The sequence below is a fragment of the Physcomitrium patens genome, chromosome 17 (assembly GCF_059467195.1).
Source record: "Physcomitrium patens ecotype Gransden chromosome 17, ASM5946719v1, whole genome shotgun sequence".
NCBI lineage: Eukaryota > Viridiplantae > Streptophyta > Bryopsida > Funariales > Funariaceae > Physcomitrium > Physcomitrium patens.
The window spans coordinates 3,879,738-3,902,556 of record NC_143426.1 but is presented as its reverse complement, the minus strand read 5'-3'; the positions used below and the strand labels follow the sequence as shown (position 1 = coordinate 3,902,556).

At 43.0% G+C, this 22,819-nt stretch overlaps 5 protein-coding genes across 24 annotated transcripts; 3 read left to right on the top strand and 2 right to left on the bottom strand.

Annotated features, from left to right (window-relative positions):
* Positions 1–951: 951 nt before the first annotated feature.
* Positions 952–6,429, bottom strand: LOC112294467 (U11/U12 small nuclear ribonucleoprotein 48 kDa protein). Of its 10 annotated transcripts, none has more exons than XM_073540040.2 (7): positions 6,250–6,421; positions 3,572–5,738; positions 3,273–3,387; positions 2,934–3,038; positions 2,474–2,733; positions 1,742–2,070; positions 952–1,628 (listed from the first exon to the last, which is right to left on the bottom strand). In XM_073540040.2, exons 2-6 carry the CDS (start codon positions 5,644–5,646, stop codon positions 2,016–2,018), a joined length of 2,610 nt encoding a protein of 869 aa, XP_073396141.1. In that variant the 5' UTR covers positions 5,647–5,738; positions 6,250–6,421; the 3' UTR covers positions 952–1,628; positions 1,742–2,015. The 10 variants fall into 10 exon arrangements, with proteins under 10 accessions (XP_073396141.1, XP_090100199.1, XP_073396142.1 ...); XM_090244073.1 differs by having other exon boundaries at positions 1,782–2,070; XM_073540041.2 differs by having other exon boundaries at positions 3,572–5,769; positions 6,250–6,389.
* A 1,240-nt stretch (positions 6,430–7,669) lies between these two features.
* Positions 7,670–12,134, top strand: LOC112294466 (uncharacterized). 9 transcript variants are annotated; one of them, XR_012219351.2, is made up of 7 exons: positions 7,670–7,883; positions 9,557–9,610; positions 9,838–9,940; positions 10,232–10,296; positions 10,699–10,789; positions 11,455–11,509; positions 11,993–12,134. XR_012219351.2 is itself a non-coding variant. In XM_090244082.1 (7 exons), exons 2-6 carry the CDS (start codon positions 8,729–8,731, stop codon positions 10,772–10,774), a joined length of 318 nt encoding a protein of 105 aa, XP_090100208.1. In that variant the 5' UTR covers positions 7,701–7,883; positions 8,401–8,728; the 3' UTR covers positions 10,775–10,789; positions 11,455–11,837. The 9 variants fall into 9 exon arrangements, 3 of the variants coding, with proteins under 3 accessions (XP_073396145.1, XP_073396146.1, XP_090100208.1); XR_012219354.2 differs by having other exon boundaries at positions 11,446–11,509; XR_012219353.2 differs by having other exon boundaries at positions 11,455–11,534; positions 11,993–12,132.
* LOC141044391 (1-phosphatidylinositol-3-phosphate 5-kinase FAB1B-like) lies at positions 12,014–16,999 on the top strand. The gene has a single exon (XM_073540039.2). The coding sequence runs from the start codon at positions 12,172–12,174 to the stop codon at positions 16,879–16,881; it is 4,710 nt and encodes a 1,569-aa protein (XP_073396140.1). The 5' UTR covers positions 12,014–12,171; the 3' UTR covers positions 16,882–16,999.
* A 1,723-nt stretch (positions 17,000–18,722) lies between these two features.
* LOC112294469 (peptidyl-prolyl cis-trans isomerase FKBP16-4, chloroplastic) lies at positions 18,723–22,188 on the top strand. 3 transcript variants are annotated; one of them, XR_002973377.3, is made up of 11 exons: positions 18,723–18,852; positions 19,547–19,699; positions 19,984–20,039; positions 20,242–20,297; positions 20,455–20,512; positions 20,640–20,714; positions 20,870–20,959; positions 21,097–21,174; positions 21,268–21,308; positions 21,435–21,517; positions 21,879–22,188. XR_002973377.3 is itself a non-coding variant. In XM_024544929.3 (10 exons), the coding sequence occupies exons 1-10, from the start codon at positions 18,792–18,794 to the stop codon at positions 21,460–21,462; spliced, it is 696 nt and encodes a 231-aa protein (XP_024400697.1). In that variant the 5' UTR covers positions 18,723–18,791; the 3' UTR covers positions 21,463–21,777. The 3 variants fall into 3 exon arrangements, 1 of the variants encoding a protein (XP_024400697.1); XR_002973378.3 differs by having other exon boundaries at positions 21,866–22,188; XM_024544929.3 differs by lacking the exon at positions 21,879–22,188 and having other exon boundaries at positions 21,435–21,777.
* LOC112294471 (uncharacterized) lies at positions 21,254–22,819 on the bottom strand. Its single transcript, XM_024544930.3, has 3 exons — positions 22,491–22,819; positions 22,218–22,363; positions 21,254–22,061 (listed from the first exon to the last, which is right to left on the bottom strand). Exons 1-3 carry the CDS (start codon positions 22,779–22,781, stop codon positions 21,890–21,892), a joined length of 609 nt encoding a protein of 202 aa, XP_024400698.1. The 5' UTR covers positions 22,782–22,819; the 3' UTR covers positions 21,254–21,889.

Here is a 22,819-nt window from a genome sequence, read left to right as displayed (position 1 = left end):
TTACACACATTGGTGGTTCAAAACTTGTACTTTTAAGTGGAGATTGGCACATATCTAATGTGATGAAACGTAGGTTTCAAGTCCGTATCAGTTACCAGGTGATGATTCTCTCTTGAAAATACTATTTTTTTTCTGTTCCATTGATCGCTTTTTGTATGCATACCATGCAAATATGTGACCTGAAGGATGCTATTATCGCACACCTCTTCTCTTGGTTTCTTTTATGCCTTAAATGTCCAAGCCCAACCTGTTTTCGTTTGGAGATTTTGTCTACTTCCACCAGGGTTTATAATGAATGAGCACTCGTCGAAATTATCTGTACCTGCCCTAAGCTAGAAATATTTCAAAGTACTTGGGTTTAACAGGGAATAGAATATGTTCCTATAGTAGCAGTGATGTAATGCTAACCACTATGTTACAGACTATGGTATACGTGCTGCTCATGTGGTGGTCAAAAAGTCAACTGAGCAGTATATAGCAAAATACCCCGTTTAGTATCATGCTTTAGTCACTCAAATCAAGTCTCAATGCATGTTTTGAATTTTACTTCTGTATTAAAATCGTCCGTAGTTTCGTTGAAATGAATCTCATCTTACAGTATACCGTTGAAAATATGTGAAAAGGCTACCTTATGCAAGCAGTATGTTAACATTGTCGCACTTAAATAATTTAAAGCCGTTAAATAGTATTCTTCAAAACCACTCGTATAATCAGAATGTGGACAATAGTTTAACATTCTCCCTTTGTTCTGATGCACTTATTACAACACAATCTTCAACAAGTTCACGAATATAGTACGTAACAATTATTTCTGGAATGGAAAATTCCGCTGTCCTATCTTAAAACCCATTTCCACTTATTTGGTGCACAAACAAAGTGCAAACAATCATCTTGCTTTTAATTATCTCCACTAAAGACAATTTATTATGCAAGCTCTAATATTTCGATGTATAGATAAACAAAGACATGTTCACTTGGATTATTTGTAGGTTGCCCATTCAGTTAGTCCTCTCTGAACCTATCTCATCCCAGTTGATGAACGTATCAACTAGGTTGATTCTGTAGTTAATTCTTTCCATAAACAGAAGATCCAAAGCAGATCATTCCGGGTAAATTAAAATCTATATTCTATCACAATACTTTATCAGGAAAGCTAGAGATAGACGACCGTCCAAACATTCTGGAAAATGATACATTAAATATGATCGTGAGGACCTTGCTTTCATTACAAGACAAAACTAGATGAACTTCAACAGGCCAATTAATAGCAACACATACATCATTGTCAGAATTCCAATCATGCAACAGTAGACAAAATTTCTAGTGCTTCAGGCCATTATCAAAGATCTAGTCAGAAGTGCTATGTAGAGGAATAAGTTTTCATCACTAGTGATGATCTTGCATCACAGTTCTTATCGAGGATACGGACAAGGATACAAATGCAGTATGCTTCTCCATGTCGACATTCCCAATCGTACCATATGCGCCATGTGCCTCCTCATCTTTGATAAACACTAATGAAGTCCTGCTGATACAAATGCTTTTGCTGATATTCCAGCTGAAAAACCCATTTGCACCTAAAGCATTTGTCCTCCTGGTGAAGCTCAGTCATGTTCCAGGACCTGTCACTGAACCATGTAAGTTTTAGTCCTATTGCTCACACCTATCCCGTAAGTCACCATCTCGTAGAAAACAATGTGCTGTAAATCATGTAAATTGCTTCGCTGTTATCAATTTTTACCAATTTTCGCAACCCAGGTTGCTTGAAGAATGGACTCAACTTTTCGTGTTATGTGTCTACTTGGGCTTAAAATCAACATATGAAACCAATTCACCCTGACTCATGCGCATATGATGGGGCTGATTTGATGTCGAAGGTGGATTGGGTACAGACTTGGCTTATAAATACACTTCGCAAGCAGCACGCGTGATCTGGTGGATTGTGAATCGTACACCAAGATACTCTGCCTTGAGAACTCAGCCAATTCGAACTGGTAAAACCGAAAAAAGTGTAGCTATCTCCGAACGTGTTGATGACGTCCGTCGAAATGTCTGTCATAGTTCCTAGATCTGAGCACAAGTCCAAGCCAACTCATACTTTAGGGTAGGAAAGATATGTATTCCACACGGTCTTGAGATGGAATTAACTACAATCGTTTTCAACAAATGTTGTTGCATTACAGCAGTCAGAACGACAACTCGTTACTAACATTTATCAATGACAAAAAATGCTGACCGTTTTTAAAACGAAGTCATCCATATCCTAATTGCTAAACAAATTTTGGACTTGCGTCACAAGGATAATGGTAAGATCCCTGCCAATCGACTTCAGTAATCAAGAACAAATCATCTGAACAAGTCATCGGTCAATATGATTCCAAGTATACATTTACATTTCACTTAGAATCATATCAAACCGATTGATGGTGCATGCTGAAGTGCCTCTGCGAAGTTTGACCAAGGGGATGCGAACCTGGACTCATTTCTCACAACGCTTGAGGTATCATTGTTATCGTCATCAAACCGCACCACAGCACCAGCTGCTTCAGTGTCGGCTATTCTCGAATGTTGAGCATTTCCAGATTGATGCTTATAATGGGACATCGATGAAATGCTTCCTTGCTCCTGTTGCTGACTTTCAACGGGAGTGAGCAACGGCTGTTTGAGGGAACATCCTATACCTCCCGCTTCCGTAATCTCTGTCATGTGGTTTTCTATAATATCATGCAACACCTGCGAAATCCAATAGAAAAATGCGGTAAGAGCTAAACAACAAGAGGCGAAGATAACAGTGAGTGCTCGACGAATATCTAAAGTAGCTAACCACAAACAATCATGCAGGGAAGCACTACCTGTCATGACAACCAAAATGTAGTCAACATGGTGACTAGCAGATGTACAAGTAAAAAGGTAATAATGGACAAAAACTACACCTGCAGAGGCGTTCGCTTCAGTTTCTTTCCGCGATATGACATCCGCCTCCGCTTGTAGTCCCGCTCTTCAGCCAGTAACTCGGCTTTTGTCTTATTTCTTTTTTCCTGTGATACAAGCAATAATGATAAATAACGCATTTATCAAGTTTCGCAATGAACAAAACAGAGGCCAATAATTCCCTACTGTGCTCCTACTTATATGCCTAGTATCTTGGAACGAGATTTTTACCAAATTATTAAGGGAAATCAGTTCATGTTACGGGCCAGGGAAAAGGTTTTCTCCATGTGGCTTGATATAAATAGGCAGAACAAGTAAAGGGATGTGTGAAGCAAACAAACCTCCTGATGAGAACGCTGCCAAGTAAGGCCGTCATGCTCACAAACAGGATGGTAATCAGAACGCTTCGCTCTCTCGTTGTTTGCAGACATTACAGTCACCTCGTAATTTGCAATCCTGCAAGCATCAAATAAAACGAAAGATGAGATGTCAGTTATGGGCAACTTGGACCAGAAGTAGAGTTACAATACATTAAACGACATCAACTTTCACCTCTGAAATTTGTGGATCATTAAAAGTTAGTTCACCCGCTGCAGAATTAGAATGAAAATTTAGTCTCAGGGTGGATGCGCATTATTACCACTGAGGTTTCGGGACATTGTTGAAGCTCAACCATGATTTAATATATCTGTCAAAATTGGCTCTCTCGTAAATGGCATCCATCGCAGCACCAACCAGCTTCACATCCAACTTATCCTCGAAAGCCACCAGATTTGACGTATAGACGTGTGAATTTTCGTTTCTTTTAAGAGAGATTTTACTGCACTTTGTGAAAGCCTCAGATTCTTCATCGCACCGGGCAACGGCATTCACATTCTCTCTTCTAGACTTGAAGCCATTATGTTGCAAGTGAAAGTCCAGAGGAACAATAGACAAAAACCTTACACTTAATTTGAGGCATTGCTTCAATATAGCAACAACCATCGCTCTACTACTAGTATGTCCATAGAGATGAGACAACCACGATGCTAACCAAGTACTGGCTTCAGAAAACATAGCACAATCTACAACCTTTGTGTCAGATAGAGTGAACGCATCTCCCTTGCGTAAACACTTGACAAAAGTTTCATCAAAGACTGAAAGGGATTGAGTTTTCAACGCTCTTAAATAAATCTGCACAAGACAAGAAATGTGAGCAGCCATTGGAACATCTAGGACCACCCCAAAACCAGGCGAGTGCAAGAGTAACCATTCCACAATCGAAGCCTTTGTCACCCACTCCAATCCTATTGCAGCGGAGAGCACCGTTCGTGAACATTGAGATGGCATATCCGTCCAAAGTCCTAATTCCATCTCTAATTTCCATAACATTGATGGCAAAAGTTTGACGCAGCTCAAATAAGACTCTCCATCAGCATGGCAATTATCTACTCCAGCATTGTCGATCGCTTTAGGTGAAGTTCCAGCACTTCGAAGGTTCGTTTCTTCGTTGTTCATCCCCTTTGAGGTCGTATATCCACACTTTTCCAACTCTTTTCTCAGAGAGTAAGGCATAGTGGACAAGACATCATAGGAACCAGACGATGAATGATGTGCCACGGATGTCAGAACAACACCTGGAGCATCTCTGTAAAGGAATAATGAACCCTTTGGATCAAATTCTTGCTTGGTCGTGGATAATGTCAAGCTTCCGCGTTCTGACTTCTCACTCTGATTAGACCTCCGGACTTTGGCATTCACTGGAGAAATCTTCAATAAATTTTCAGTATTCCCTTCATCATGTACTAGAGGCTCAGCAGAACCCAAATCCAAGGATCGTGGATACTGTAAACAATCAAGAAGGGAGCTAGCCTCGGGTTTGCCAATCAAATGTGAGGGGCATTGAAGTGTATGACGATGCAGCGCACCCAGCGGAACAACATGATGAGGATCGGAAGGGCATACGCCCCACTCTGTTTCGGTAGTTAAATCCTCAATACCATTTAAGGCTAAAATTTTACTGATGACATCCTCCACCTTTTCGACAAGTCTGTGAAGATCTGAACTCTTTGGAAGAACCGAATTGTGCGACGGTTCTTTTAAGCTTGAGGCTTCTTTGACCTTTTCATCTATCCAATCCAAAAAGATAGGCTTGACCGATGAATGAGGGCGCACACCATTCAACCACGGCATTCCTGCTGATCCGCTATGACCAACAATAGAGGGGCTCCTGTAGTCACGTCTCGGTGCGTAGAATCCTTCATGAACTTGACCAGTTTGTTGTCCGTATCCCTGTTCCTGATCATGACTTGGAGGGACAACAGGAACAATATTTCCTTGCCCACAGTAACCAGGCTCCGGAACGAGATTCTGCGATTGCGAGTGGATCGTACTAGGCGACGTCGTCCTAGGGCTTGGGACAGTCCCCGAATAACCCCTGGGGTAAGGACTCCATCCTGGAAAATAATTATTAAAACCAGGACTTCGACCAACAACAGGATCCACATTGCCGTAAGCACCAAAGCCATGACCAGGAGGGCCAGGAAGACCAGGTGACGCACCAGGTCCACGTGGTGGATACTGATAAAAGCTAGGGGTATTTGGCCGAGTCAAATGCTGCGGATACGGCATCCCAGGATGAAACTCTGCAGCTGCATTCTGGCCCTGAGGCCGATGATGAGGCGGAGGATGGGGTTGTTGTGGCGGCCATGTTGCACAAAATGGCCTGTTTGCCATCTCCCACACGCATCACAACATCCAAACTTCCAGATGTTGTCCTTAATCTTCGATTATCGAGATCGCCCAGACCCTCTCTCCACCTCTAATCCCTAATGACACAGATTTCATACACAAATCCACCTAAACACTAGTCATAAAAATCGATCGCATGCTGCAAGCCGCGCATTGCACATCAAGGAGCAGAAGACGACTATTATAACCCACGACCAGCATAATCAAACACTACAACTGCAACGATTCAAGAAAACAAGCACACGAGTGAAGTAAAACATTCACAACATAAATATAGAGACAACCATGCTATGCACGACGCCTCAAGTCCTTCGAAAAAAACAAGGGGGCAAAAAAGAGCAAACAAGGCCATGACGGGGTATTCGCTGACAGTAATTGTATGTTGTGGATAGGTATCGATACATAGTGGACAAGATTACCAGCACATAGAAGAAAACTTCAGGAACAGTACAAACCGACATCGCCTAGACGCAAAACCTGCGTAAATTTGGGACACACAGAAACCTCCTTCGGACCTACGAAAGATGCGATCACAAACAATGACTGATTCAGCGAAGGAAACTTGCAACCACGGTAGAGTAAATGTACTGGTCATGGAGAAATTCACGCTGTGCGCATCGACAACCACGACTTCCTCCACTTCGCAGCTCCACGACGACGACGAAAATTGTGCACAACCCGCTGGGCTCACTAACAAACACATGCGCTCATCAGCTGTGACCTAAAATTCGCAGCGAGAGATTGCGATGGACGAAAACCCGAGCTTAAGTGAGAGAACGACGCAGGTGAAATCTACCAGCTGCGCTCATGTTCTTCTTTAATTTGGTTGCATGAATTGCACGATTGTTACATTTGTTGATATTGTTGCTTTTGTTTCTTGTAAGTTGTGAACCAAAATCCATACTTCAAACGAATTCTTTTTATGAGTTTGTGCATTTTTGGGAGTGTTTTTGGATTTGACTTACAAGGATTTCTGGTGCTAGTTCACAATGTTTTTGTCTGGCGTATACTGTGTCTACGTTGTTGTTGGCATAAATACAACTGGATTAAATTTTGTTCATGCGATTGATTGTGTTTCTTATTTAGAGGCCATTGCTACACATGTATATGTATACATATACATAAACAAATAATCTTATTTTCAAAATATTTTTTAAAGAAATTTCAATGCATATAAAATACTACTAAATTAAAGTTTAATATAAAGAAATAATTTATTTGTTTTTATTTTGGATAAATAAGTAATAAACATTTATTATTTCTACAATATCATCATTGGGTAGTAAACATCTTCTTCACTAATAAATTTCACAGTATTGAATAATTTTGAAGAAAGAAGAATAAATAAATAAATAAATAAAATTGCCTACTTGATAATCAAGTAGTGCACCAAAGTAGCCAATTGGCAAAGCTGGTAAAGAATCAGTTTAACGTGCTATATATATATATATATATATATGTGTGTATTCGAGAGAATTGATGGTAAGTTGTTTTAAATTGATAATACACGTTACCCCCCCCCCCCAAAAAAAAAGAGTTAAAGTATGAGATGAAGTTGAAATAATCTAAAAAAAATCAAGAAAATTACCAAAAGAATTTACAGAACAAATTATGTGAATTTTTGAGGGGAGTTAGAGAAATTTTACGAAAAGTACAACCCATATTTCAATTTTTTTAACCCATCGCAACGAGTTTTAATCTTAATATTATTATGTAATGAAACCAAAACTCATACATAGATCTTAATTTTTAACAGTATAATTAGAGTAGAGGGGCCCGCAGGAACAAGGGAGCCCATCCCTGAGGTTTATGGCAGCATGGATTTGATGCCCCACAATTGAAAGGGTCCGCTCTGCTCCATTACAGCGGGTTTATCTTCGACTGGACGATATTCGTCAACGACGACTGAGCCGGTGGACAGAGCCGACGAATCGTCCACATGGGCGACGACCGACGGAAGCGTGGAGAAGGGCGGGCGGGCGGCCGGGCGGCTGGTTTGCTGCTGGGAAGAAGGAGGCTTTGCATTGTTGCGGGAAGCGAATCGATCGCGAGATGCATGGAACGAACCCAAGCTGACGATGGGTACATCAGCCTCAGCATCTTCAGTTGCCCAGTTTCAGAATTCGCTGGTTGGGTTTCATGCGTTGAATGATCCGGAGTCACGCGGCTGGAGGGCTTGATTCGAGCCCGGGATGGTGGCAGATTGCTGCTGATGCACAGTGGTAGGCACCATGGCGAGAGCCACAGTTCTAGAGAGTGAGAGTGAGAGTGAGGGTGATTGAGATTGTATTAGCGTTTTTGTTGGAATGATGCGTAATCTGGTACATGCCACAGAAATCGTCGAGTTGGGTGGCGTTGATCGAGATCATTTGAAAGAGGGGGGGGGGGGTGGACTGTTTGGTATGATTTTTTTGAGAAAAGGTGATATGGTGTCGGCTTACGGGAGTACTAAGTTGATGAAATTCCTTGATGGGGTTGTGTGAAATTGATGCGGCCTGAGCAGATTGAGGTTGGACGAAGATTTTGAAAATCGGATTAATAGACGGTTGTTTTTGGGGGTGATAGGAGGTGGGGTTTTGGACACGGGGTGGTGGTGGTGGTGGTGGTATTGGTGGTTGTGGTTTAAGGATCTGCGGGTGTTTGGGGAATGGTTGACATGTTCCGGGGTTCCTTTCGTTTGCCTCAAGGTGGGGGGTTGCGGTGGGTTGAGTTGAGTTGCTTGTCGCTCGTTCTGCACAGGTTTCGAGGAGAGTCGGTCTGGGCTTGGGCACTGTGTGAGCCGGCGCAGAGGAAGAGCTGGTCAACTTAAGGACTTTAGAGGAGAGAGGAGAGCGGTGCCCGAGTGCTTTTTCTTGAGGTGTGTAGGAATTTGACAAAATTTGAATTACGCCCTCGTTGGAAGCTGGAATCTTCGGGTGGTGCGGGGCCTTTATCACGACGGGGAAGTAGACGGCCATGTAGAGAGTAATTGGGGGTGCTCGAGACGCGGTGGAGGAGGCGTGGAGAGAAAGTACATGGGATGGGTGTTTCGATATAAAACGTTGTTGTGTGGGTCGTTGATCAGTGGATGCGGAAGCGTGTTGTGAGGTTAGTCTTCTTGTGTCACGAGCTGTAGGGCAATTTCTCTATTTGTCTCCAGCCCGTGTTTGACTTTACTTTTCCTACTGTGGGTGTTGGTGCTTCTCGGAAATAGTCTACTTATTGAATAAGCAAGTTTAGGGTTCCTTCAAATCAAGAGGAAGGCCTGGGCTGTGATTCTAATTTGTCTGGCATTCAACATGAGTATTTCAAGGTTGTGTACATGAATACAGTGTTAGAGTGTAGCTGTTTTGAAGTTGCAAATACTTCTATCCCTCGAGGCAACTACATCCTCAGTCAGTTCGGGATGTTTAAATGAGGATGTCTTCCGAATCGGCCACCTCTCAAGCACACGAGTTTCTGGAACGTAGTTACCTTTAGGTTCACTTAGGTCATAGTTTAGGTTTTTGTAAATCAAACAACATGTGTACCTGAGTGTGCTGACACCTACTTTATCAATCAAGTCCATCCTCTGATAATAAGCTGGGACGGACTAATGCGAGCTTGGTTACGAAGAACGTCAGAACACTCTGTTCTAGAGTTTTTTTGAGCTATGTTTTTGGTGTTATACGTCGTGTTTTTCCTTCTCCTACTTCATCCGGGAGTGTACTTGGACTGCAATTATAAAGATGAGGATTGAAACTGATTCGATAATGTTAACCTACTTACAGATGGAAGAAACTTCAACATAGTAGAGCGCCGTTCTTTGTAATACAGAACATGAACAGTGGAGGGGATTGCGCCATTCATCTTTTACAAGTTTAGAGTGTCTGGGGATGACAAGTAATTCTTAATGGCTGACAAATTTAAGGTGAAGTGTACAGACATCCGATCGTCTCACCGGACTCGTTCTCGGCACTTCGTTTCTGTCGTAAGTTACTGACCTAAAGCTGTCAGATTTCTAGCGAAAGCAATGAGTGGATGGGTACGTTGAATGCGATTGGCATCGCGCTTAATTTGGAACTGTTCATGATAGAATGCGATATCTGCATCCATCTCATTCATAACTTGATCTACATACGCTCAAGCTTTCGTTATTCTGAATCTCACAGTTTAAATCGAAAGTCTAAGATATTCATTCGGGTTGTTGTGTTTCAGGCATGGATTTAGAACATATTTCACTGGGTTCCCAGGGCCGGAGGGGTTATCACTGACGCTCACTCGAGGATATCGTAAATCTATAATTGGATTTGTTCTCATGGTACTACTCCCTGACTTCATTTCGTGTGGATAGCAACTAGGGCATTTATGTACTTGCCATTAATGTTAAATTAAATATAGTTTTTGCTTCTCGTGGTTGAAGTTTCTAGTGAAACGGAGTATCTTCAGTTCATATTTGAAAACGTTAGGACTGTATTTAGTACACTTCAGGATAGTGTATGAATGCAATACGCAGGCAAATTACACTGAAATGTGTGTTGGCAATCAGGTTTGTGAACTGTTCATTTGGCAGAAATCTTGAAACCGTTGTTATGTGCTGTGCATTGCGCAGTCTGTATCACGCCTGATGATGTATGCTAGCTTCGTGACGGTCAACGTACAGAATTTTTGGTTTAGGTATACTAGAGTTATTGAGATTTGCACAGTAAACTAATTGTGAAACGTTCAAATTAGTATGCAGCCAAACTGAACCTTACATTTAAATTGCAAATCTGCTCTACACAACATTGCTGGATTTTTTTGGCCAAGTGTTCTGTAGTGTTTAAGCATTGTTGTATCTAGGGGTTTTTCTACTGTGGCTTCACTGAGGAATACAATTTGGGTCTTGAAGGGCTGATTTCTAATACTTTTATAGTCTTCAGAACAGTGATATAGCTAGTTAGGTTTAAGGCACCTGTACCCCGATCTTTAAAGGTTCAAATTTTTGATACGAAGAATTATGGAGTACGACTTCATTGGTATTCCTATTTGATGGTTGGCTACATACTTGGGGTTAACAAGATTGTGCTTATTACGCAGGTCAGAAGCGGTTAGATCTTCTTTAGGTGCGGAGATAAACATCTTTAGGAGGCTTGGAAGCGAATATCTTTTATGACCAAGAAGTCATCAGGTTTTACACATTTGCCACATTTTTTTTGTTTGTGCATAATGAAAGGAACTGCGTTGTAGGTTCTGAGTAGTACATTTACTTTGGAATAGTTCTAGGCGATGCTTCCTACACGCGAGATTGTAAACGGCATCGTATTAAGCACTAGGATATATTGCAACATTATAACCATTGGTGGAGCTTTGAAGCAATTACATTCGTCTATCGTTGCGTTATTAGTCTGAACGAATTGGGCAAGACAGTGAAATGCTCCAAAATAACTTACTTTCATACATAATGGATTTCAGCCTGATTATTGTGTCATTTTTGGTGCGGAGAATAGCCGGGCCCCTAGTCGTATTTGAGAAGTAGCCTAAATATTCTGTTTATGATGTTGTCTGGGTTTATGTGAGAGCTTTGCAGTGATGATAGTGATGTTGTTGCATAGCGTTTTGCGAAGTTAGAACATATTAAGCAAAAGAGAAGATGCGACAAGTTCTGTCAGTCGCTTTTTGTTTCTTTTGTTAATTTTTCCAGTTGCACGATTTTCGTCCAATGATGGTGAATGTGAGAGGAATTGAATCTTTATGTGTATGTTTTTCTGTAAGAATTGTCTTATGTTTATCTGACGTCTGGTGCATACGTCGACACGTTTTCTCACCATGTAACTTTTATGCAAGTGTTGACAGGAACGGCCGCAGCAAGAAACGGATATGAAAGCAAAGGATTCTGAGCCGGTCCCGGGTAATCTTTTGCTTATCCGACAAGGGTATACGACAAGATTTCTGTCTAACGCAAGTGTGTTTGATCACATCAGTGTAAAATCTTAAGGCGCCTTGATCAGTTAACTTACTACTTCATATCACGATTCAATCTCGAATCGTTTATTAACTATTTGACCGAAATAATTGGGCGTTCAATTCCGTTTGTTGTCTTTTCTAGCTAGAAAGGTTTCTTTTAAGTTATACGAGCATCTCCAACTGTAATCGAGCATCTTATATCATGTCATATGAAGAAAAACTTTTGTATCATGACTTGAGAAAAGAATCTTCACTGTGTCGCTTTGTTATTATTACTGTTTTATGTTTTTTGTATGCGTGTGTACGGGCAAGTGAATGGTAGTTGACGTAATTTTAGTCATGGCATGGTTGCGTACGTTGTATGTTATTAGATACTGAAGTGCTACCAATGTTTTCATTCTAATTCCCGGCGTTGTTTATCTAACAGAGACGGACGATCAATTAGAGACACTCCAGAATACTATATTATAAATATGGCACAGATTCCTCTCATCCAGTCCAACTAAAAATGTCAGCACAATGAGTGAAGAGGAGGAAGAATTCGTGAAGGAAGATCGAGGTGGGCAGGTTCTAGAGTGTTAGATTGATGGTGGTTTAGTGGCACAAATGGCAGATTCTGGAATTCTCGATGGTGAAACTCAGGAGCACTCCTTTTCTTCTCTATCGAGGAGCAGTACTCAGTCGTTTGATAACTCTGAGAAGGTCATCAGTGAGGATATCAGTAGCAAATCAATTCCTGTAGCTTTCAAATCGCTATCTCTGTCCTCTAAATTTGATTCGTTTAAGGATGTGGAGGGTGTATGGTCCAACAAAGATGTTTGGGTGGTGCCGCCGTCAGACGTCAATGATGAAGTAATGGGAAGTAGTCTGGTTGATGAGTACGATGATGAGGATGATGAAGAAGGGATTTGGAAGAAGCATTCGTCACCAGAGACTATTCGTAGCGGCAGTGACTATTTGCATAGCAAGATAAAGCTTCGTGCGAAACTGGAGCGTGACTTCCTCTTAGCTGTGGAGAGATTACTTCAAGATGAAGGCATTCCCAAGGGGGAGGAAGGCGACCCCAATAGCTGGTTACAAATTGTAAGCAACTTGGCATTGCAGGCTGCCACCAATGTGAAACCAAATACTAATAAGGGAGGGGTTATGGACCCCGGAGAGTATGTGAAGGTAAAGTGCGTAGCATCGGGTGAATGTGCTGACAGTACATTGGTGAAGGGTGTCGTTTGTCATAAGAATGTGCAGCATAGGCGAATGATGTCACGATTCAAAAATCCTAAACTTTTGTTGTTGGGCGGGGCGTTGGAGTACCAGCGGTCTCAAAATCAACTATCATCTTTAGTTGGAGTGCTTCAGCAGGAAATTGATTATCTGACTACGACACTCGGACGTATCGATGCTCTTCATCCTAACGTCCTGCTTGTGGAGAAAACTGTTGCGGGATTCGCTCAGGACACGTTGTTGAATAAAGAAGTATCAGTTGTATTGAAGGTGAAAAGACCATTGTTGGAGCGCATCGCCCGATGTACCGGTGCGCATGTGATTCAATCGCTTGACAACCTGGTGAATGTTAAAGCGGGGCAGTGTGAACAATTCCGTATCGAGAAGTATGAGGAGGATCTAAATGTAGGGGTTCCGGGTACCAAGAAAACTTCCAAATATCTTATGTTTTTTGAAGGTTGCCCGAGACCTTTGGGGTGTACTATCATACTTCGAGGGGCAAGCACTGAGGAGCTGAAGAAGGTGAAGAAGGCGGTGAAGTTAGCCGTGTTTCATGCCTATCACCTTTCTTTGGAGACGTCCTTTCTGGCTGATGAGGGTGTAATGCCACCTTCTAATCCACTTCAGTGCATTCCTTCTTCTAAACGATCCAGCTCAGATAGCTGCATTTCAACCATAGCTGGTTTTACCCCACCAGCTTCTCGAGTACCTAGTCATGGTAGGAGTGACAGCCTCAATAATCTGGCGGTGCAGAAGAATCATGTACAAGCAGAAGATGTCGGAGGTGGCATGTCACAGCGGGGATCCAGTGACAGCTTGGAGGCTCAGCAATTCGCGGAGTTCACGACGGAAGATTTCCCTCCATCGTCACCTGATCATCAAAGTATCGTTGTGTACGTTTCAAAGCGCACCATGTCGAAGGGCACTGTTTGTGGGAGGCCTCAACTCAGACGAATCAAATATTACGGGTCATCTGACATGCCTATTGGAAGCTTCTTAAGAGAGTTTCTTGGTAACGTCTCCAAAACTTGTCCAGATTGCGATGAGCCAATGGAGGAACACGAGCATCGGTTTGCGCATTCGCGTGGCTGCCTCACCCTGTATTGCAAAGTCACGAGGGGTCATTCATTACCAGGTGAAAAGGAAGGGCAAGTATGGATGTGGCATCGTTGTCTTCGCTGTCCGCGCCCAGATGGGATTCCTCCACCTACTAGAAGAGTCCCTCTGTCTGATTCTGCTCAAAACATCTCGTTCGGGAAGTTTTTGCAGCTTAGCTTCTCTGAGCAGGCAGTTGAAACCATCGCATCTTGTGGGCATTATGTTTACAGGGATTGTTTGAGATTCTTTGGGATGGGGGTTGCGGTAGCATGTCTTCTGTACAATCCAATCAAATTGCTTTCTGTCTCCGTGCCTCCTCCTCAATTAGAATTTAATCTTCCTAGTGAGCAGGGGTGGTTGAAAGTCGAAACTCAAGAGATTGTAGAGCTTGGGGTGAATCTGTTTGCTGCAGCCAGAGACCAATTAAATGACCTTAGCAACTACACTTCCAAGTTAGGTCCTCAGCTCATCGACAACGGTCCTGGACCACGTGGTCAGCTTGCAGAGCTGGAGAATTTGCTGCAAAGGGAGAGAGAGGACTTCGAGGAGCAACTGCACATGGCAGCTCCATTGAAAGAAGGGGCATCTGAGCCAATCGCTGACATCTTGGCTCTCAATAAGCTGCGTCGCCACCTGGCATTAGTTTACAATACTTGGGACCTTCGAGTAAAGGAGCTCTGCGCGCATTTGAATGCCCTTCAGTATAGGGGTAGAGCTGCAGGTTTGGAAATCAATGGCCCCCCACCAACTACGTCGTCCTCTAGCATTCCGGCCTCAGTTTCAGAGGCTAGTGGTGGATCTGTCTCTCATTCAGAAGGACCGCCTTCGGAATCGTCTTCGGGAGATCCAGTGTCACCGGAAACTGAGAGCGATCCAGGGATGCCAGAGGTTCCAGAAAGCAAGTTGAGCCAATTACCTGAGGAGGTTGTGTCTGTTGCCCCTGAGGAAACAAACCCAGAACCTGAAGGAGCAGATGATCTTGGTCCAAGTGCTGAGCAGATTGATGAAGATTCGGACACGTTAAGTGACTCCGCAGCAAACGGTGAAGTTGTAGGCGAAAACCCCGCACTTACTGGAGAAAGTGCTTTGGATGTTGTTTCGAACAAACCCTCGACTTTGGGCAGACAGACCTCAAGTCCTCTTCCCTCCAGTAGTTTAGGCACGCAAACAGAAGACACCGATTCCCCTGCTTCAGGTGAAACGGCTCATCCGCGGAGTCTATCAGAAGGACATTTTCCCATCATGGTGGACCTTCCAGATACGCTTGAGGCCGCATGGAGAGGTGAGGGTGGGTTTAAAGATGCAGTTGCTGTGGATTCCAGGCCTGAGGTTGCAGAGGATCCTCTTGCTCCCGACAATGTTGTTGCCTTTGGTGGTCAGGAAGCGGAGGTAAGTGATCTCACAGCAATGACCACGCCATCAAGCCAGCCGGAGGCGGATGATAGTGAGGAAGTTGTTGAGACAAGTGGAGAGGACGATTTGGAGCAGAGCCGACTGACTTCTCCTTCAGAAGATAAAGAAGAGGTTAATTTAGCGGTCAGTAGACCTACATCCCCCTTGAACGATAAAGAAGTACCTGAAGAATCGGGTGGTGTAACAGGGGCTCCTTTGTCCAGCAGCTCGTACAAAGGATATAAAAGTTCAAGCTTAATGCAGAGCAACTCCATCGTCTATAATGCTCCATATAATAGGAGCAATACAACGGTCCCAAAAGTCAAACAATTTTTCTTACAAGGAGTCGCTAGAGTCCGTCTGCCTCCAGGCGTCAATGGTACAGTTGTTGCAGTTTATGAGGACGAGCCTACCACTGTAATTGCGTACGCCATCACGTCACCTGAATATCAGAGACAGATTCAAGATCCCGTGCAAGAAATCCTCAAAGACTCTTTCGAGGAGCGAGAATCAAGTTCTGGTGCGGAGGATTGGACATCTCCGAGTGACTTCGTGGATGATGGAATGAGAAGTACAACACCTCCCTTAGATTTACCAGGTACTCCCCGAGGAAGGAGGGCGGAGTCTTCTATTGATAGGGCACTTACCTCACCAACCCCTCTTACTGTGAAGCTGCGGTTCACAGACTATGGGGATACCGTGAAGTCAGAGTTTCAGGTGAATTGTTACTATGCCAAACAGTTTATTGCACTCAGAGCAAGATGCTGTGGGGGCGAGATGGAATACATTCGCTCTCTGAGCAGATGCAAGACGTGGGGCGCCCAGGGCGGGAAGAGTAAGGCGTACTTTGCTAAGACTCTTGATGATCGCTTTATTGTGAAGCAGGTTTCTAGTCCTGAGAAGTATTCTTTCTTGGAGTTTGCTCCTCAATATTTCAGACATCTTTGGGAGTCCATGAGCTCAGGCAGTCCAACTTGTCTTGCAAAAATTGTGGGTTTCTATACCGTCACTGTTAGAAAAGGAGGGAAGGAGAGAGAAATGGACTTGATAGTGATGGAGAATTTGACCTATGGAAAGACAATCAGCCGTATTTACGATCTGAAAGGTTCCTTGAGGTCCCGCTATAATCCAGATACAACAGGTACTCTGCTAGACCAGAACCTGCTGGAGGATATGCCAACAAGTCCTATTTTTATGACCAATAAGTCTAAGCTTTTGCTGGAACGAGCTGTGTTCAACGACACCAGTTTCCTTGCAAGGGTTAATGTCATGGATTATTCCTTATTAGCTGTGGTGTCAGAAGACCGTCAAGAATTAGTGATAGGAATTATTGATTACATACGGCAGTATACGTGGGATAAGCATCTGGAAACGTGGGTGAAAGCATCTGGCATCTTGGGAGGGTCGAAAAATACTACACCTACCGTTGTCTCTCCTAAAGAGTACAAGAAACGTTTCCGGAAGGCCATCTCTAGCTATTTTGTTGTCGTTCCTGAGTCCGAGGCCCCTCCACTCCTAAGCATAGGGAACCCGCCACCGTCATCTCGTGATTCTTCCTCATCACCAGAACCTGACAGTCAGCCATCTACGGGGGAGGAGGTCTAGTTTATCATTAGTGGGGACAGGAGAGGCAACTGCCGTCTGCAGCCCTCCTGAACCATTTCGATTTGAGTTCTGTACATTTATATTCAACTCCAATAGAGTCATGCCCATGCATTCATAATTTTCTCTTTCACAGAATGTGCAGTCGGTGACTGTTAGCCTCTACCTCTTCCTGTCTCTTCTCTCTACCTCACATTTGTTTCCCTTGCCATTATCTCCAGCACCAGTTGCAGCACATCTAATTTGCAATCAAGAGTGTGGAGAGACTGGTAGGACGTTGGTAGAAGGCTTTTCTGTGGAGTGTCAATTCTCTTCAGGATGTGTATTGACTAAAGTAAATCTTCAGTCACTCATTTGTCAATTCAATGTCGCTTGAAAGCACTAAAAAATGTATTGGTAGCTGTTTTAAGAGGAATGAAAATTTTATCAAGTCTTAGGGTACTGTTCTATTTAATCTCAGTATAATACAAACTATTCGTGGCTTTATCAAGACTACGTCATAGTCTTTTAGAAAACAGCAGTCATAATGTGGTTTGAAGCTTTGAAATTACGACTGGGAGCATGTAAGCTGGTTGCAGACGTTTTAAACTTAGAACTGCTCATGACTTGTGAAACCACGATTGCCTTGGAGGGAGTTTGGCGATCACAAACTCTCAAGAAGTATTCATCTCTGTATTTCGGTGGCCTCTTTTACTAATTTTCTGCAGTCGTTAATCTTTTTCGCTGGTTCACTTGATGACTTCTCTATGTGTATGAGCCTTGAATACATTTCGTGCACCTAATGCACAAAAGGACTTTGCTCTGATATTTCGGTTGGCCACAAGTGCATCCTGAGACATAACTGGGAGAAACCTATCTTCGCATGGATATTCACCCATGTTCACTTAGCACTGATATTTAACTGGGTTTCATTCTCACCTCAAATCTGATTCCAACGCTGTCAAGTTATGTTGTGTTTGCTACTAATTGTGTTCCTTCCTGGTTTTTGCTCTGTCCCAAGAATCTTTTTTCCCATGGTTCTGTAACAAAGGGCAAGCCTTGTACTACTGCAATTGTGGCTGTTACCCTAAAACACCCACAAGACACTGAAACGTTTTAACACCTCAACTCTTGTTTAAGAGCTCGAGGTTGTTGCAATTGTTTGCCAACCATGAGAGAATTGTACTACAGTGCATCCTCAGCACCGTGCACAATAGGATGTGGTGACATTCGCTATGAATCCAACATCGTCAGTGTCATGCCAACAATGAGGTCTTCATGTGTGGAATCAGCATGTGTTGAACGACAAGTTCAAGGATTGCAATTCAGGAGCTAAGACCAAGCACTCTGGATTTCAAGTACGATTTCAATTCATGCTTATTGGTGAAGGTGGGGGCTGTGACTAAGAGAACTTAGATGAGAATAGCAATGATCTTCAAGCAAATATGGAACAATTAGCTCGAAATTAAGAGGAAGAGATATCGATTTTGATGTTCATAGTATCGTAAGTACGGTTGAGTTGGAAATTTTAATGGAACACTTTCTTACCCTAAACATAAAACCAAAAAACAGGTTAAACTGTCGCCACAGTTACCGAGATAAATGGCTACCAGTTCTCGAGGCCCGTCTCGTCGTCGACGAATTTTTTATCGAAGCTGGACATTCGTCGTAGGAAAGAATTGCTCCGTCTCTCAGCTCCGTATCCCAGTTCATCTCTCACACTCATCGAGGATCGAAGGCTTTGATTGCCTCATCCAAATAAAATGTGCTGAATCCCGATTGGCAGCTTTTCTGCTGATGCCTCAGGAACGGAGACTGGCTAGTTTGATGCTGCACCTATCTTACGTTTCGGTCTTCTGCTCACGGATCCGGCCTTCGCTCTCGGAATTTTGGAGTTCAACAGCATTTCAGAATCGTCGCGTCGGGAATTAGCTATGGCGATGACCACAACCGCCACACCCTTAGGCCTCTCATCCTCGCATGCCTTCTTCTCAAGTACGTTTTATGGTTTCTCACTGTTTTGCGGACTGAATGCGCTACTCTTCCTTCGTAGATTGAGGAGCGTTGCTGAAGAATGTACTCAACAGAGCCGCGGTCGTCATTGAACTCAGCGGAGTCCTGCTGATGTAGTGATGGAGACTTTGTTTTGCTTAATTTCATCGCTCGGAAGGATTCTTTTGGGCGATGTATCGTTGTGAATTGTGGTCAGTGTGTTTGGACACTCTCCTGCTTTTGCATAAATCTAGCGACGATGCGTGCGAGCACCTTGGTATAGAATTGCTGATACCAAGCGTGTTTTCATGTTATAAATGAGACCTACGAATTCTTAATTTGTGGTCCGGATTTACGGTCCAGAAAGCGAAGTACTCGGAACTATTTTCGTGTTTTCACCCTCCTGTTACAATCCTTCGCCTCTTGGTCTTTTCACGAACCGTGGGTGATTCTACGGTGTAGGTCGATTGAGTTCTAAGATGGATTTCATCGGGCGAAGCTGTACATGGAGAAATGCTTAAAAGTGTATTTCAATGCATTTGTCAAACTGACTTTTCTGGTTCAAATCTGCGAAAGGTGTAGGCATTTGTTAAATCAGTTGCCTAGTGGAATAGGTTAGAACTCCATCATGGGAAGTGCAAACTTGGATGTAATATCGAAAACATCTGAATGTAAGCATTTTTGGATGGTTCTGCAGGAGATTCAAATGCTCTAGGGGCCTCCAAAGTTTCACAGTCTCGGATTGTATGGAGAGCTGTTTCAGGTCCACGGGCTCTGTCAAATGATTCCGTGGAGGGTGTCTCCAGGAGGGAGGCCACCGTTTCTGCGATTCTTGCAAGTTTATCGTTAGGTTTGGTTTATTTTGCATTTTTTGGTGAAGGAACAAGATGGAACTATTTATTTATTTTACTACTATTTTTGTGCGTGTATTTTAATGTATGCTTGCTTACGTTAAGTTACATCCATTTTGACGTGAGAGGAAGAATCTTTGCGAAACTTCTGGTGAAACAGATCTGAGACAAAGCAAAGAAAGAGTACTTTTAATCACGTGAATCATAGTCTCTCTGCAAAGGAACACATTTTGTGTTTTGCAGCTCTGGCTCGTCTAAGTTTCTGGAAGGTTTGTGTATGCAGCAACAACAATGGGCTTTGGTGAAGACGCAGTGGCTGTATCATCAAGCAGGAGGGCTGTAAGTGTTATTTCTATGTTTATTAATGTCCAAGCTGCCCTCGAGGGCAGATTTCTAGAAAAAATTGAACTTTGAGGATCATGCAAGGTTGAGGGTTCTTCAGTTACGTTTCTTCTTGAAGGTACTGATTGCATTCCACGAAAAATTTGTGCAAATAGAGTGCTTTGAAGGCTAGCTTAGAATTTTTGTTCGCTTGTGGCAGTTGCGAACCGAGCAGATTCCAGAGAGCGAATACAAGACACTTCCCAACGGTCTCAAGTAAGTATTTGGTTCCCTTGCTGCCCATCACCTCAGTTTATGTATGTTGACTCTGATATCTTTGTAATCGTTTGTAATACCATTTTACGCATTTATATCAGCAAGTTTCTCACCTGGATAATCTTGTGATGTATATGTTTTGAGAGTATTTTTACAGATATTACGATGTGAAAGTTGGAGGTGGAAAGGCAGCTCAGAAGGGTTCTCGTGTTGCGGTATTTCATCGTACAGTATATTTGCTACTAGGTTGTTGAATTCTACTGCTTATGCTAGACTTTGAAGGTTTTTCCTCTTTCATTAACACTTGAATGATATATTTCCCCATTTTTTGCTTTATCACAGGTTCACTATGTAGCCAAATGGAAAGGCTTGACCTTCATGACAAGCCGACAGGGCATGGGTGTTACTGGAGGCACAGTAAGTCTATGCTACCTTTATATTTTAGCTAGCTGGTTGTATCTTAGTTATGCCCCTCCGATTTTATTGTGTGTTCCTTTTCATTTCGTGATAATTCATTCTGAAGCTCTCAAGTTTGTGGCATAGTGAATGAGGAATTGCTTCTTATTATGCAGCCATATGGGTTTGATATTGGGGCTTCAGCATATGGAATTGTCTTAAAAGGTTTGGACTACGGTGTAGAAGGAATGAGAGTGGGAGGTCAGGTACCCAAGTTGACTTTCTCGATTTCTTTTGTTCTTTGCTCCTCTATACACAACTTATCCTCCATTTATTGTGGTTTGCTTCTTCCTTGCATGTGATTCCTTCGAGATCATTTGTTTGACCATCGGCCTTGTTGCAGCGTTTGCTGATTGTGCCTCCTGAACTAGCATATGGTAATAAGGGCGTCCAGGAGATCCCTCCGAATGCGACACTTCAGGTGAATTTTGCAACTCTTGAAAGACGCCGAGAGACTCATTTAAATCTCAACTGCTACGGAACTGGAACTGACTACCATATTTATGTGTTACAGTTCGATGTCGAGCTTTTGAGCATCAAACAAGATAATTTCGGGTATGTGTTATTTATCCTTACCGAGCTTCATTATCATTTCGTTCTAGTTGTTCTAAGAATGAGTTTTAGAGTATGTGGCCCTACGTTCAACTACATCTGAACTAATGAGCTTCATTTTGCCTGCAGGACTCCCGCTAAAATTGTAGAAGGTTAGATTCTTCGGATAGCACATGGTTTACCTGATGTAAAATTTGTACCATGCGAGTAAGGTAAACATCTGCTACACCAATTTATCATTTTGTACGTCTGCAACTGCTTTCTGAGCATGTTCCTCAAGGAACACATCAATGATACCGGAAAAATGTACTTACTAGAAAATTCATTAGAATCATAACACTATGTGTACGTAAGGAGAGCACTTAGATTTGGTCTGTGCGAAGTAGCAGTAGAAACATCCCCGTAATGTTACGAGCACTTCCTTGATCAAAAATGAATTTATTGTTGAGAGATTCTCAAGTATGACTTCGAATCTTGTGCCTAGACACAAATATTGGAGTGCTGTGATGTCGCATGAATTGTAAAATCCACCCATCCTCGCGATGTTGAACCCTCCTTAGTGCAATGCGACAGAGTGAAAAATGTCAACCTCTGGCCTTCCGAATGTCAGCGACAGCAGCATCTCTAAGAAGCGCAACATCAACTGTTCCTGCTACCATGTGGTACCCAAGCTGCAGCAACTTCGAGGGTGAATCATCACTGGTTGCAAATCCACCCATATACACTCCTAAAGACTTCAAAGTTTTCTCAGCTTCCCTGCAAGAAAAAACCATACATAAGCCCCTAAATAATCATTCATCAAAATAAAACGCTGACATCAACCTCGAATATGTACTCCCAACACTCAACCTTGAATATGTATTCCAGCACAGTTCAATTCGAATGCATTCTGCAAGTGCGTAATCTAACGACCTGAGCAATGCTGTTGAACTCTTATCCTCCGGTATTCGCAACAAGCCCAAGTCAGAGCGCAAGTCCAGAGGTCCCATTTGAATACAATCAACACCATCTACAGCAGCAATGTCTTTTATGTTGTCGACGGCTTGCTGAGTTTCTATCTGCAAACCATTGCCCGTCTCTGTCAGCATCCTAACGTGCAGGTGTACAATTCGGTAGGCTTCTGTGTCCAGCCAAATTCAGAGTCTACAGTCAGATTGAGAGTGCAAGTTGAAACAGTAGATGTACCTGACACATAATGAGAAGATCTTCCTCGCACCGGCTCAGATAGGAGTGATCAAGACCATACCGAGCCGCTCGTACTATGGGGTAAGCAGCCCCCCTTATACCCGCTGGAGGGTAACGACATGATCTTACTGCATCACTAACAGCATTTGCATCGTTAATCATGGGAAACATGATGCCTTGAGGTCCAAGGTCCAAAGCTTTCTTTGCCCAGACAGGGTCGTTTACTGGTATACGTATAATAGCAGGCGTTCCTGTACAAGCCAAGGTCTGTAGAATAGGAACAGCTGACATGGTATAACCAGGACCATGTTCCAAATACACAACCACAT